The sequence below is a fragment of the Odocoileus virginianus genome, chromosome 31, assembly GCF_023699985.2.
Source record: "Odocoileus virginianus isolate 20LAN1187 ecotype Illinois chromosome 31, Ovbor_1.2, whole genome shotgun sequence".
In the NCBI taxonomy this organism is placed as follows: Eukaryota; Metazoa; Chordata; class Mammalia; order Artiodactyla; family Cervidae; genus Odocoileus; species Odocoileus virginianus.
In genome coordinates this window covers 35,009,847-35,025,219 of record NC_069704.1, presented here as the reverse complement: position 1 = coordinate 35,025,219, position 15,373 = coordinate 35,009,847, and the positions used below count along the sequence as shown (strand labels likewise).

Here is a 15,373-nt window from a genome sequence, read left to right as displayed (position 1 = left end):
CAATGGGAGAATTGGACCATAAAGGCTGAGCGCCGAAGAATTGATGCTTTTGAATTGTGGTGCTAGAGAATAATGTTGAGAGTCCCTTGGACTGCAAGGAGATTAAAGCAGTCAACCCTAAAGGAAATCAACCTTGAACACTCGTTGAAAGAACTGATACTGAAGCTGAAGCTCCAATACTTTGGCCACCTGATGAGAAGAGCCGACTCACTGCCAAAGACCCTGATCCTGGGAAAAATTGAGGGCAGAAGGAGAAGAGAGCAACAGAGGATGAGATGGTTGGATGGCATCATTGACTCCAGTTGGTGATGCCATCAAACTCAATGAGCTTGAGCAAACTCCGGGAGATAGTGAAAAACAGGGAAGACTGGCGTGCTGCAGTCCATGAGGTTGCAAAGAATCAGACACAACTTAGCAACTGAACAACAATTTTTCCTTCCAATAGAACTAAAGTATTGATTTTTCCAATACTTCTGTAAGCATCTCTCATGAAAGATATGTGAACATGCAAGATTACTATTGTAATTCACAGTCCTCTGCATCATATACACTTTCATTTGACCATATTTTATCAATGAAGTTTGATTAACATTCACTTCATGGAGTTCCCTGGTGGCTTAATGGTTAGAATTTGGGCTTTCACTGCTGTGACCTGGATTCAGTCCCAGGTCAGGAACTGAGAGCCTGCAAGCTGCTCTGGGTGCAGCCAAAAAAATTAAAAATCACTTTAGCCTTGATATGATATGAGTTGCATAGCTTATTTTTTAAAGAAGTTTTTTTTTTCAGATTATAAATGTATTTCTAAAATATCTCTGGAAAGATACACTTAGAATACCGGTTGTCTTCAAGGACAAAATGAGATTAGAGACACTCTTCATAGCATGATCTATATCCTATTCAAAAGTTCTGATTTTATTGATATAAGAGTAATAATGCTGATTGCAGAAAAAAAAGTTAAACATGGATTACAATAGATAAGAAAATCAAATTATCTGTAAATCTTATTACCCTGAGATGGCCACTGCTGGCTTTGATATATTTCAGTACCATCTTTTTTTAATCTCTATATATTTTCCTTTACTTAAGAAATTGGGGATGAAAGAAACAGGTCTGTTTCCTTGTTTTTTCCACTCATTATGTTGCTATCATAAAATTTAATGGTTAAGTATGACAACACAATGTATGTATATGATCACATATACTAAGTAACAAAAGATCTGAAAGGATAAGATATTTAATTAAAGGACACATAAACCTATTGTTTGAATACCTAAATAAGATTAAAAATAAAACCCAAAGAATCTAGGATCAATATGTACTTGCTATGTTTGCTATGAACCTCCCTTTTCTTTTTTCTACTTAAGGAAGAAAGGCGGGGGCGGGGGGGTGGGGGCGGGGCGGGGAAGGCCTCTCAACACATATTATAAGCATTGACAAGTAAGGAGTTTGACCTATGACAGCAAAGGTCCAAAGTTCAAACAGCCGAGAAAGAGCTATGGAAACTATGGATATTCAATAAGTATTGACCAATGGTAATGACAAAGAAGTAAGGTTATTGTGTTTTGGGATAATGGAAAAATACAAAAGATAAAATGATGCCTCCTTGAGGGAATTACTGTGACAGAAGCATCATTAAGGCAGTCTTGGGTAGATGGTGACTGGACAGGGCTATTACTATGGCTATAAGTAGCCATGGAACTAGATAGCATTACAACTAATTGGTCATTTGGACCATCTTCAATATAAATACCTCCCACCTAGACCTAATAGATTGTGCACTGACCAGCAATCGATAAGGCTGTTAAAGTGATTGAGTTGGTTAGACAGTGGCCTAGTAATTTACTGCCCATAGAAAGACCCTGTGGATTGCTTTGACTGTTACTGAGAAACCCAATTTTGGTAAGCAAAGAAAACAAAGAACAATGCAAGTGTTAAAGAGGGGACAGTATTAACAACTTGACTTCAGTGTTAAAGGATTTATTTTAGTAGAATAAAATCTCAGCTGACCAAGGTGAATTGTCTGCACACCAGATTACTCACCACCTTTTTTTTTTTCTTCCTACTAATCACTGGGTTTTGTACTTTTTTTTTCTTACACCACTTGGCTTGCAGGATCTCAGTTTGCTGACTAGGGAATGAGTCCAAGCCACAGCAGTGAAAATGCCAAATCCTAACCATGAGACCACCAGGGAACTCTAAGTCACTGAGTTTTGAAGCGAGAGACAGAGAGAACAGAATGGACATAATATGAACATTTAGGGAGGCAGATTCAGAGTAAGAGAAACTCTGAATTCCCAGATCTTAATAGATTATTCACAATTGCTTCATAATTTTAAGAGTGCCTAAATTATAGTATCTTCCATTAATGGGGTTTGCTGCTTTCATAAGAGACTGAAGGAATTATTGAAAGGGTACCTAAGAGCTGGGAATAAATTCATTTTGATATTAAATCATAATCATCCTGGCAGGCAGTGAACATTTCTTAATGTGTTTGAGCTACCAGTGTTTTACTTAAACCCATACATGTTCAATGTGAAATCACATTCCTGGATCTTTACTCACTGCAATCCACCTTATACAAAGTGGCCTGTTCAGGAACCCAATTTCTACCAACTTAACTCTATGCCTAAACATAATTAAGAATCAAAATAAGCAGCTGGCTGGCAACCTGGGGCCATGCTGCTCTCCATCTTTAAACTCCAGACTTGCACTCAGCAGAGTAAGTTCACACTGAGAGACAAGAGAGAACTGAGACTATGTGACCATCTCACAGTTGGTCTGGGGCAACTCAGCGACTGTCCTTCCTACCAGCAGTTCATTATTTAAACTCTGTTTATTCTCCCATTTGCTCTTTTATGACTAAATATGTATAATTAAATTCACATAAAGCATGGTAAGTGAATGTACAATGCAACTCTATTGCATGAGAGAGGAGGAATTATGCTTGCGTTATCTCCTACTGCACTATATTTTTTAAAAATGAAGGCTAAGTGTTATCAGTGATTAATGCAGTGTCACAAAGAATGAATGCCAACACTCAAATCTAAAAACTGAATTTCAGAATCTGTACTGCTATTCAAACAAAAACTTGACACTTGATAATGTTAGTTTCATAGAAGGAAAGTATCATACCTGTAGAATATATTGTGTGAGGTCAACTGCTTCTTTCTTCTCATGAACAAGTAGAGTTTCTTTATCTTTAACAGTAATAATGTTGATTTCTCCACGACGTACCTCCCTCATGCCCAGAGGGCGTTTTCGAACACAAACTCTGATTTTCTCCATCTCAGTCCAAGGATTCTCTTTCTCTGAAGTGTTCTGTCTGATATATGTTTACAAGTGGGCTTTAATTTTTAGTTAATGGGATAAAGCTACCTAAGAGGTCAAAGTATCAGTATATTTTGTTATATATTAGGTGTAACACAAACATACACACACACATACACACAGTATCTGTTATATACTAAAGTGCTGACACTGAGAAAGCTCTTTCATTAGCTCGAAATCCTCCTGATTTACTTCTATCTCCATCTCTACTCAATCCCACTCAAATGCAAATTTCTTGCTTCCTTTCAATCCTTATTATTATACATTTGCTGTTTTCTTGACCATTCAATCTAATTTTGATTTTTTTAGCCTACCTGGGTTTATTAAATAACTTGAATTCGGTGGTAGGTTTCAATGTATTTTCCCCATGTTTCTCCTAGGTATATTCTGACCCTCCCTTTGTCTTTCTTGCTTCCTTTTTTTGGCCTACCCTGATATGTATTTATTTGTCAGAACACGATCCTACTCCCAGGACGATTTTATGACTGGTGCTGTCCACCACTAATTTTTCCTTCTATTCAGACACATTTCTTCTCTGGCTGTGTTCAGTGAACTCATCCACCTTAACATCCAGAAGAGAGGCAATATTCCTTGGGTTAAGAGTACAAAATTCATCAGGTTTACTAGCTGAGTCTAATGGTGGCATATATGATACATCTAAGCACTGACCACTTTACCTATGCATAAATGCCTCTTAAGCAAGGTAACAAGAAAAGAGAATCCTTGAAAGTAGACGTTTTACCAAGACCAATGCCTTTGGCACATATACTTAGAATGTCTTAGAGAGACAAATCATTCCCTTCCTTTACACTTTAGAATTTGATTAATAGCCCCTAAACAGCCTTTTATAATAGATTTTACACAGGATATTTCACTATATAATTGTTTCATATCAATTTCAATTTTCTGAGACCTCCAACTGGCTGGAAAATTATTTTTCACCAGGATCTAAATTAGTAAAACGTAGGAAATAAAATTTCTAATATAATGCATAAAAAACTACTCAAGGCTTTTGAAGCATGTTATTATTTTTTTAAACCAATGTATAGTAGACATCTAAAAAAAGAACCATTTTGACATGAAGTATGGCAAAATCCTGACAATCATTAAAAGTGAATGGCAGGCATGTGGGGCTTCATTGTTGTATTTTCTCTTCTTTTGCATGTGTTTTATTTTTTATAAGAAAAAAACAAACTTTCTTTGGGCTTTTTTGGACCATGCTGTGGGGTTTGCAGGATCTCAGTTCCCCAACCAGGACTGAACCCAGGCCCAGCAGTGAAAGTGCTGAGTCTTAAACATTGGGCTACTGGGAATTTCTCAGAATAAAACACATTTTTAATGCATCCTAAAAGGTTCTAGCTTGTTTCTTTTTTTAAGGCTCTAGTTTTAATGTGCAATATTCCCTAGAAGAAATAAACTATATCTGTCTGACATGCAAAGTTAAGATAGCTAGAGTTAGGTCTGTTCACGATCTTAAATAAGTCAGGGCAACCAGTCCTCTAAATGCCTTAGACTTTTATTAAAATTCAGAATCCAATAAGTTATTTTGAACTTACCTAATTTGAGGTATCCAAAGAGAATGCTCTTCGGGTAGGGATGACTCACCAACAGGAAGCTTCAAGTTGGTGAGAGAATTTCTCAGGGTTCTGAAACTCTGGCTCCTACTTAGGATTTAGGGGAGAAGACAATATTGGGAATTACTGAGACAATGAACTTTCCTAACCTCCACTTCTCTAATATAATAAGGAATGGAAAGAGTAAGATGATATAAAAGGTGAGAAAGCTCAATTGAACACCTTTCATCCTGGGTCTGCATGTATAAACCTCTGTGAGAGCACTTAGCTCACTCTATGGTTGTCTGACTTCCCATTCACCCTGCCCACTAAGAGTCTCAGAGTCTCCAGATATTCTAATGATCTTTATATCTAGAATTAGGACAGGCAGAGGGGGTATTCTATATATGCGAAATAAATAAAGCAGCAATATTTAAACTAAAATATCCATTCTATCTAAATAAATAATGGAAAGTCATATCTTCATTCTATTTATAAATAATTCCAATTTAGATTTTTATATGTTGTTCAATAAAAGATTAACCTTCAAAAAAGTATTTGTTCTTTCACCGCTGAGCTAACTAAAAGAACAGCAACAATCATGGCATTGATGGTCATAGAACAATCTAGTCCTTTCACAACTAAAAGAAGAAAAAAATACTACATGCTCTGTGCTTTGCTAAACCAAGCCAAAAAAAATTTTTCTTTCAGAAACATTATAGAATTCATTTATGTATTTCAAATTACTAAAGGTATTTTTACCTTTAAAATTGGGTCCTCTATTCTTTTAGAATAAAAGAACTGGTTGGTTATGAAATCCTCTGAAACCTTAGCTAATATAAAACCATATGGAAATACTTTGTTTTAAGGTATGAATAAGAGCCCTTATTTTTTTAAGTGGCTTAAGAATGTATTTTGTTTCTCCACAACTCACCAACCGTAACTTAAAATAACAAAACAGGCAATACACATTATTTTTAAAAGAATGTATTTTCTATTATACCAAGGTTAGTATTAGGGATTACTTGATATTTCAACTCTTAGGGACCTTTCTCAAATTCTAACTCAAAGCACTAAGTGAAAATAACTTATTGTCATTCTGGCTCCCAAACTCTAAATGCTATCAAAAGTATCTTACTCTTTGCAATGACCAAACTCATCTGTTCTTCCAGGGCTGGAATTGTAAAAAGCACTCAAAATCAGGATCATATTTCAAATTTTGCAGGTAAATCAACTGCTCCAAAGACCTATTGAATTCAACTAGCTAAACAGTGTTTTTTTTTTTTTTTTTAAAACTAAGCTTCATGATCCCTGGTTGAAGTTAATTTGATAGTCTTAAAAAAAAAAAAATCCTGTGGATTTTGTAAATTTTTTTTTCTACTGCAGAGGCAAGTTAACTGTTTTATCTTCATGGATGCACTAGATATATCATGTCATGCTAATAAAAACAGGTCTGCAGCAGACCCTGGTAAGTAGCAGCTGCTTGATGCACATGAACAATATCATCTTTCTCCCATCTGGAAAGTCCAAATTCCTCATCAATTTCCCCCAGTCAAGGTATCTGCATTATCACCACAGAAGCTGTTCACTATTATTTTCTGTAAATATGGAGTAGTTGGTCTCCTCTGGTCATGGGGAACCCTGCCCTTGCCTAAGGCTCCCTTCCCTCCAGAAAAAAAAAAAAAAGAAAAAGATAAAAATTTATTACCTGATATAGGAATGAGGAATTCCATAGTTATACCCTGAAACATGAGAGACTCTTTGAATAACTGAACTATCACAATCCCCCTGTACTGGAGAAAAGTGATTTGATGAAAAGCGTGAAGTCTTAGCTTCTTTTTGTATGTAGGAATCAGCGGCTGTGGCATTCAGAATTCCTGTTTGTATATGGTACTGGGAATCATCTGGTAGCATGTGCTCCAGTACTTCTATGTAGTTAGACTTCTGTTCACCTGCAGAAAAATCTGATAAATCACACAGTTCAAACTGATTGTTGCTGGTAGTTCTGTCTTTGTTGTCAGCAGGAGAATCAAAATGCAGTTGCCTGCGAGGGCCAGATCTGGATTTCTGAGGCTTGACACACAGACTGCTTGTCTGAAGATGATAGTCTGGGCTACTGACTGCTTTATCTTCTTCCTGCATAATCTTAATGATTTTGATAAGTTGGAAGAGACGTTTGCGGTCATTCATGTCATGGACTCCCAATTTGGAGTAGTCCTTCATTGTAACGTTGGCTAATTCATCTATTTTCTGAAGGCCAAGGGCAGTAAAATGAGGATAATACTGTGCTAGTTCAGCTTCACAAAGACATTCATACAACCAGGATGTCATTTTTGTGAACGGGTTTCTATAAACTCTGAAGAGAAAAAAAAATTCATTCACTTGAAATATAGTATATATAATACAATTATTCCTTAAAAAAAAAAAAAAACACAAAAGAAATATGCAGCAAAATCCATTCCAGCATTCCAGGTTTTCAATAAATACATTTTTCTTTTAAAATGATTAAATAGCATAATGTGTAAACATGTTTATAATGCATTTGTAGTAATTTGTCCTTTGCTTAATAAAAAGAGATTTTCAATTATGTATATACATAGGTACATGCACACACGCATAACACAAATCACTTACTTATTTCTAGGGAGTTCCTTCCAACCTTGCAATGTCTACTTAACATATACCACAAACTACTGAAACCTTCTCCCCAACTGCTGATTGTTACAGGACTAATTTTAGATGTTCAAGTTAATGTCAAGGCATGTGGCACAACTGTTTCCCATGATTAACGAACAAAGGCTAAGAACTGTTTCAAAATGGAAAGCAGAATTAAATAGTGACTCACAGAGGATCATGAATATAATTCAGAGAAAATCACATTTGTATATACTGAGTACTGGTAGAAGTTAGTTGAACAAAGAAGTAAAAACATCATTTAGAATCTACTAATTCAGGATTTCAGATCATTCTAAAAGGCAGGTGTTTGTAGATGTCTACCTATATACAGAACATGAATAAAATGATTTACCTAGGAAATTAATACCATGGTCAAAAATTTTAATGGCTATACATTAAAATGTTTAAAAAATTTAACACAAGCTATTTAGTTAAATACTAACAAATGATGTAGTAATAACACATAATCCTAGTCTATTATTAAAGTCAGGACCCTGAGGAGTTCTTCCTATCACTGTTAATCAAGTTCAAGTTCATAAGAATACTGAAAAGTAAGTAAACTACATTTTCTCTAAAAAATTTTTTTTAATAATTCAGAGTTTTCAAAATTCTTTTATGTTTTTCATTTTAATTTATATTTTATCTTCCTTCTAGGAGAAACAGAAAAAGAGGTCAGGGCCAGGTAAAAGTAGTAATTAAAGGACCCTGAGTAATAAAGTTTGGAGGAAATACTTCTTAGGGTACAGAAATGGTCAAAGGGGCTAAAAAGCACATTCTAAACTCATCCCGCCCTTTTCCATTTGTGGTAGATGGAAAAAGAAAAATTCTTTGCAGGCCCTTCCACCAAGAGATGAAATTTACTTCTGTTGCATTTAGGCTGGCCTTGTGACATGTTTTGGCCAACAGAAAGTGGTGGAAATGACACTATGTGACTCATATGCCTAGTCAAGAGCCCTTGACTGTTGCCAGTTACTAAGTCATGTCCGACTCTGCAACCCCGTGGACTGAGCACTCCAGGCTTCCCAGTTCTACACTATCTCCTGGAGTTCGCTCAAACTCTTGTCCATCGAGTCAGTGACCATCCAACCATCTCATCCTCTGCCACCTTCTCCTGCCTTCAATCTTTCCCAACATCAGGACATTTTCCAATGAGTCTGCTCTTTCCATCATGTGGCTTAAGTATTGGAGCTTCAGCTTCAGCATTAGTTCTTCCAATGAATATTCAGAACTGATTTCCTTTAGGACTGACTGATTTGAACTCCTTGCAGCCCAAGGGACTCTCAAGAGTCCTCTCCAACACCATAGTTTAAAAGCATCAATTCTTTGAGATAGTGATGGACAGGGAATCCTGGCGTGCTGCAGTCCATGGGGTCGCAGAGAGTTGGACATGACTGAGCGACTCAACTGAACTGACAGCCTTCTTTATGGTCCAACTCGCACATCCGTCCATGATTACTGGATAAACCATAGCTTTGACAATACGGACCTTTGTCAGCAAAGTGATGTCTCTGCTTTTTAATCCACTGTCTAGGTTTTTTCATAGCTTTTCTTCCAAGGAGCAAGCGTTTTTTAATTTCATGGCTGTAGTCACCATCCACAGTAATTAAGAAAATAAAGTTTGTCACTGCTTGCATTGTTTCCTTATCTATTTGCCATGAAGTCATGGGACCAGATGCCATTATCTTAGTTTTTTGAATGTTGAGTTTCAAAGCCAGCTTTTTCACTCTCCTCTTTCACCTTCATCAAGAGGTTCATTAGTTCCTCTTTGATTCCTACCGTAAGGGTGGTGCCATCTGCACATCTGAGGTTGTTGATATATCTCCCAGCAATCTTGATTCCAGCTCCTGTGTCATCCAGCCCAACATTTCACATGAAGTACTCTGCATAGAAGTTAAATAAGCTGGGTGACAATATACAGTCTTAACATACTTCTTTCCCAATTTTGAACCAATCTGTTGTTCCATGTCTGGTACCAACTGTTGCTTCTTGGCCTTTATACAGGTTTATCAGGACACAGGTAAAGTTATCTGGTACTCCCATCTCTTTAAGAATTTTCCATAGTTTGTTGTAATCCACACAAAGTCTTTAGTGTAGTCAGTGAAGAAGATGTTTTTCTGGAATTCCCTTGCTTTCTCCATTGGCAATTTAATCTCTGGTTCCTCTGCCTTTTTTAAAACCAGCTTGTACATCTCTAAGTTTTCAGTTCACACATTGCTGAAACCTAGCTTGAAGCATTTTGAGCATAACCTTGCTAGCATGTGAAATGAGCACAGTTGTACGGTAGCTTGAATATTCTTTGGCATTGCCTTTCTTTAAGAATGGAATGAAAACTGACCTTTTCCAGTCCTGTGGCCACTGCTGAGTTTTCCAAATTTGCTAACATACTGAGTGCAGCACTTAAACAGCATCATCGTTTAGGACTTGAAATAGCTCAGCTGGAATTTCATCATCTCCTCTAGTTTTGTTCGTAGTGATGCTTCCGAAGGCCCCCTTGACTTCACATTCCAGGATGTCTGGCTCTAGGTGAGTGATCACACCATCGTGGTTATCCAAGTCATTAAGACCATTTTTGTATAGTTCTTCTGTGTATTCTTGCCACCTCTTCTTAACCTCTTCTGCTTTTGTTAGGTCCTTAATGTTTCTGTCCTTTATCATGCTCATCCTTGCATGAAATGTTCCCTTGATATCTCCAGTTTTCTCAAAGAGATCTCTAGTCTTTCCCATTCTATTGTTTTCCTCTATTTCTCTGCATTGTTCATTGAAGAAGGCCTTTCATCTCTCCTTGCTATTCTCTGAAACTCTGTATTCAGCTGGGTAAATCTTTCCCTTTCTCCCTTGCCTTTTCTTTCTATTCTTTCCTCAGCTATTTGTAAAGCCTCCCCAGACAACTGCTTTACCTTCTTGCATTTCTTTTTCTTGGGGATGTTTTTGGTCACTGGCTCCTGTACAATGTTATGAATCTGTCTACAGTTCTTCAGGCACTCTGTCTACCAGATCTAATCCCTTGAATCAATCTGTCACCTCTACTGTATAATAATAAAGGATTTGATTTAGGTCATACCTTAATGGCCTAGTGGTTTTCCCTACTTTCTTCAATTTAAGCCTGAATTTTCCAATGAGGAGCTCATGATCTGAGCCACGGTCAGCTCCAGGTCTTGTTCCTGCTAAGTGTATAGCATTTCTCTATCTTTGGCTACAAAGAACATGATCAATCTGATTTTGGTACTGACCATCTGGTGATGTCCATGTATAGAGCCGTCTCTTGTGCTGTTGGAAAAGGGTGTTTGGTATGATGAGTATTTTCTTTTAACAAGACTCTGTTAGCCTTTGCCCTGCTTCATTTTGTACTTCAAGGCCAAACTTGCTTGTTATTCTGGGTTATCTCTTGACTTCCTACTTTTGCATTCCAATCCCCTATGATTACACAGACATCTTTTTTTTAGTGTCAGTTCTAGAGGTTTTATAGGTCTTCATGGAACCATTCAACATCAGCTTCTTCAGCATCAGTAGTTGGGGCACAGACTTGAATTACTGTAATACTGAATGGTTTACCTTGGAAACGAAATGAGACCATTCTGTTGTTTTTGAGATTGCACCCAAGCACTGGATTTCAGATTCTTTTGTTGACTATGAGGGCTACTCCATTTCTTCTAAGGGATTCTTGCCCACAGTAGTAAATATAATGGTCATCTGAATTAAATTTGCCAATTCTCATCCATTTTAGTTCAGTGATTCCTAAAGATGTTGATGATGTTCAACCTTCCCATCTCCTGCTTGACCATGTCCAATTTACCTTGATTCACGGACCTAACATTGCAGGTTCCTATGCAGTATTGCTCTTTAAAACATTAGACTTTACTTTCACCACCAGACACGTCCACAACTGAGCGTTGTTTCTTCTTGGCCCAGCTGCTTCATTCTATCTGGAGCTATTAGTAATTGCCCTCTGTTCTTCCCCAGTAGCATACTGGACACCTTCCATCCTGAGGGGTCAGGTAATCTTCCAGTGTCATATCTTTTTGCTTTTATATACTGTTCATGTTCTCGCAGCGAGAATACTGGACTGGGTTGCCATTTCCTCCTCCACTGGATGTTCGGTCAGAACTCTTCACTGTGACTCATCCGTCTTGGGTGGCCCTGCACAGCATGGCTCACAGCTTTACTGAGTTATGAAAGCCCCTTCACCACAACAAGGCTGTGATCCACTTTGCTGTACATCAAAAACTAATAAAACATTGTGAATCAACTGTACTCCAATAAAAACTGTAAAAATAGATATGCTTTGTATAACATTTCTTTTCATGTCACAAAAAGTCCAGCTCCTCTCTTCTTCTGGGATAATGATCAGAATCACTCCAGGAACTTTAAGAAATATAGATACCTGAGCCCCATCCCAGATACATAAGAAAACAAAAAAAACAGGGACTTCCCTGGTGGTCCAATTGTTAAGAATCTGCTTCCCAATGCAGGAGACACGGGTTTGATCTCGGTATAAGAAGATTCCACACACCATGGAGCAACTAAGCCCGTGTACCACGACTACTGAGCCTGTGCTCTAGAGCCCAAGATCCGCAACTACTGAAGCCTGCACGCTCTAGAGTCTGCGCTCTGCAACAAGAGAAGCCACCTCAATGAGAAGGCTGTGCACCACAACTTGAGAGTAACTTCCATTCACCACAATGAGAGAAAGCCCGTGCACATCAACGAAGACCCACTGCAATCAGAAAAATAAAAATTTTTAAAAAGTACTCTATAAATGTATTCATTATGCAGTATGCAGATTCTGTAAAGCATTTAAGTGCCTGGCAAATAGCAGGAATAGTGATCTACCAACAGCATTTTAAAATACTTTTCCTTTAAAAATTTCAAACATCACAAAAGAAAACAGAATTGTACCATGAACTCCCATGTTATCTACCCATAGATTCTTCAGTTATCAAAATTTCCCACACCTGCTTCTCCTATTCTTTCTTTCCTTTGCTGAAATATTTTAAAAGTAAATCCTAGCTATGTCATTTCACTTCTAAATTTTCTAAACAGATATTTTCTTATGTAACCCTAGTGTCATTATTATACCTAGTAAGTTTAAAAATAATTCTTTGGTATGTTATACTCAGTCCATAATATAATTTACCCAATTATCTAAAAGAAAATCTCTATTTCTATTAAATATGCATATATATTTTTAAGTATCTTTTTACAAAAATATTTTTTTGTTCAAATCAGAATAAAAACAAGGATCATGAATTTCATTGTTATGTCTCCTTTTTTCTGACAGGGCAGTACCCTATTCTTTCTTTTTTCCTTTATATTCCACTGACTTAACACAGAAACCAAATATGTCCTAAGTATGGGATATACTACACTAAAAACATTCCTCATTGTTCATCTGAAATTCACATTTAACTAAGTGTCCTATTTTATGCTGGCTTAATCTGGCAACCCTATATTTGAATCAAGTTCTACAATTTGGGCAAAAATATTTCATAGGTGTTACCATGTGCTTCACAGTTTATCACACCAGAAAACATACAATGTCTGCAAATGGCAGACTGACTTCCTTCATTGCAAAGTACTCTCATCAACCAATTCAATGGTTTCATCCACTGATGACGGTTACCTGCCTCAATCATTTCACTGGGGTTGCAAAATGGTGTTTTTCTGAATCTATCACTCTTTTTGGAATTTTCCTATAAAGAAAAACTTTCTGTCAACAGCTAGGGCTATTTGATTATCCAAAGTAGAGTCTGCACATGAAGGCAGGCATGAGTATTCTTTCTTTTCCGTTTCTAATCTTCAGACTTAAGTAGTGGCCTAGTTATTTTGGATGGTTTCCAATGAGTTCTCTTGGAAATCTGCCCTTTTTTTTGGGGGGGGGTGGTTAAAATTCGTTATTAACTCATGGGTTTTATATATTTCAAGTGTTTCAATCAATTGTCTTAATCTTTAAGAGCTTCATCTTGTATATTTCCTGGCCGAAATCTAAAATCAGGTTTCTTTCAAGAAATATGTATTTCTGTTTTGGAAGTACTGCCCTTTGTCCCACATCCAGCTAAAGGTTATGTATGCCTGTCTTAAGCAGAGAGGGCCTGGGCATTAGCAAAAGAGGGAAAAGAATGAACACAACCACACTGGCCTTTATCTTCCCTTTGGAGATAACGAAGAACTCTACACAGCCACAAGTAGCTAATCTAGAATAGACACTACTTACTGCATATCACTCACCTAGAGCCAGACATCCTGGAATGTGAAGTCAAGTGGGCCTTAGGAAGCATCACTATGAACAAAGCTAGTGGAGGTCATGGAATTCCAGTGGAGAGATTTCAAATCCTAAAAGATGATGCTGTGAAAGTGCTGCACTCAATATGAAAGCAAATTTGGAAAACTCAGCAGTGGCCACAGGACTGGAAAAGGTCAGTCTTCATTCCAATCCCAAAGAAAGACAATGCCACAGAATGCTCAAGCTACCGCACAATTGCACTCATCTCACATGCTAGTAAAGTAATGCTCAAAATTCTCCAAGCCAGGCTTCAGCAATATGTGAACCGTGAACTTTCAGATGTTCAAACTGGTTTTAGAAAAAGGCAGAGGAACCAGAGATCAAATTGCCAACATTTGCAGGATCATCAAAAAAGCAAGAGAGTTCCAAAAAACCATCTATTTCTGCTTTATTGACTATGCCAAAGCCTTTAGCTGTGTGGACCACAATAAACTGTGGAAAATTCTGAAAGAGATGGGAATGGCAAACTACCTGACCTCTCTTGAGAAACCTGTATGGAGGTCAGGAAGCAACAGTAAGAACTGGACACGAAACAACAGACTGGTTCCAAATAGGAAAAGGAGTACGTCAAGGCTGTATATTGTGACCCTGATTATTTAACTTATATGCAGAGTACATCATGAGAAACACAGGGCTGGATGAAGCACAAGCTGGAATCAAGACTGCCGGGAGAAATATCAATAACCTCAGATACGCAGATGTCACCACCCTTATGGCAGAAAGTGACGAAGAACTAAAGAGCCTCTTGATGAAAGTGAAAGAGGAGAGTGAAAAAAATGGCTTAAAGCTCAACATTCAGAAAACTAAGATCATGGCATCCGGACCCATCACTTCATGGCAAACAGATGGGGAAACAGTGGAAACAGTGGCTGACTTTATTTTTTGGGCTCCAAAATCACTGCAGATGGTGATTGCAGCCATGAAATTAAAAGACGCTTACTCCTTGGAAGGAAAGTTATGACCAACCTAGACAGCATATTAAAAAGCAGAGACATTACTTTGTCAACAAAGGTCTGTCTAGTCAAGGCTATGGTTTTTCAAGTAGTCATGGATGGATGTGAGAGTTGGACTATAAAGAAAGCTGAGCACCGAAGAATTGATGCTTTTGAACTGTGGTGTTGGAGAAGACTCTTGAGAGTCCCATGGACTACAAGGAGATCCAACCAGTCCATCCTAAAGGAGATGAGTCCTGGGTGTTCATTGGAAGTACTGATGCTGAAACTGAAACTCCAATACTTAGGCCACCTGATGTGAAGAGCTGACTCACTGGAAAAGACCCTGATGCTCGGAAAGATTGAGGGCAGGAGGAGAAGGGGATGACAGAGGATGAGATGGTTGGATGGCATCACTGACTCAATGGACATGAGTTTGGGTAAACTCCGGGAGTTGGTGATGGACAGGGAGGCCTGGCGTGCTGCGGTTCACGGGGTCGCAAAGAGTTGGACACGACTAAGCGACTGAACTGAACTCAACTACTGCATATTTGAGTTACTAAATTCTTTAGGTCAATTTCTGACTTCAATGTCAACTCCAAACA

The 15,373-nt window shown here is 37.7% G+C and overlaps 1 protein-coding gene across 2 annotated transcripts in view; it reads right to left on the bottom strand.

Moving 5' to 3' along the window:
* Positions 1-15,373, bottom strand: part of KIF24 (kinesin family member 24) — a 63,757-nt gene that overhangs the window by 34,471 nt on the left and 13,913 nt on the right. The window contains exons 2-4 of one of the 2 annotated variants that reach the window (XM_070459603.1): positions 6,589-7,236; positions 4,884-4,988; positions 3,133-3,322 (exon numbers count right to left, since the gene is read on the bottom strand). In XM_070459603.1, coding sequence (XP_070315704.1) covers positions 3,133-3,322; positions 4,884-4,988; positions 6,589-7,211 — 918 coding nt within the window. In that variant the 5' untranslated portion in view covers positions 7,212-7,236. Of the gene's footprint in view, positions 1-3,132; positions 3,323-4,883; positions 4,992-6,588; positions 7,237-15,373 lie in introns of both variants that reach the window. The other variant, XM_070459602.1, reaches the window with a different exon arrangement.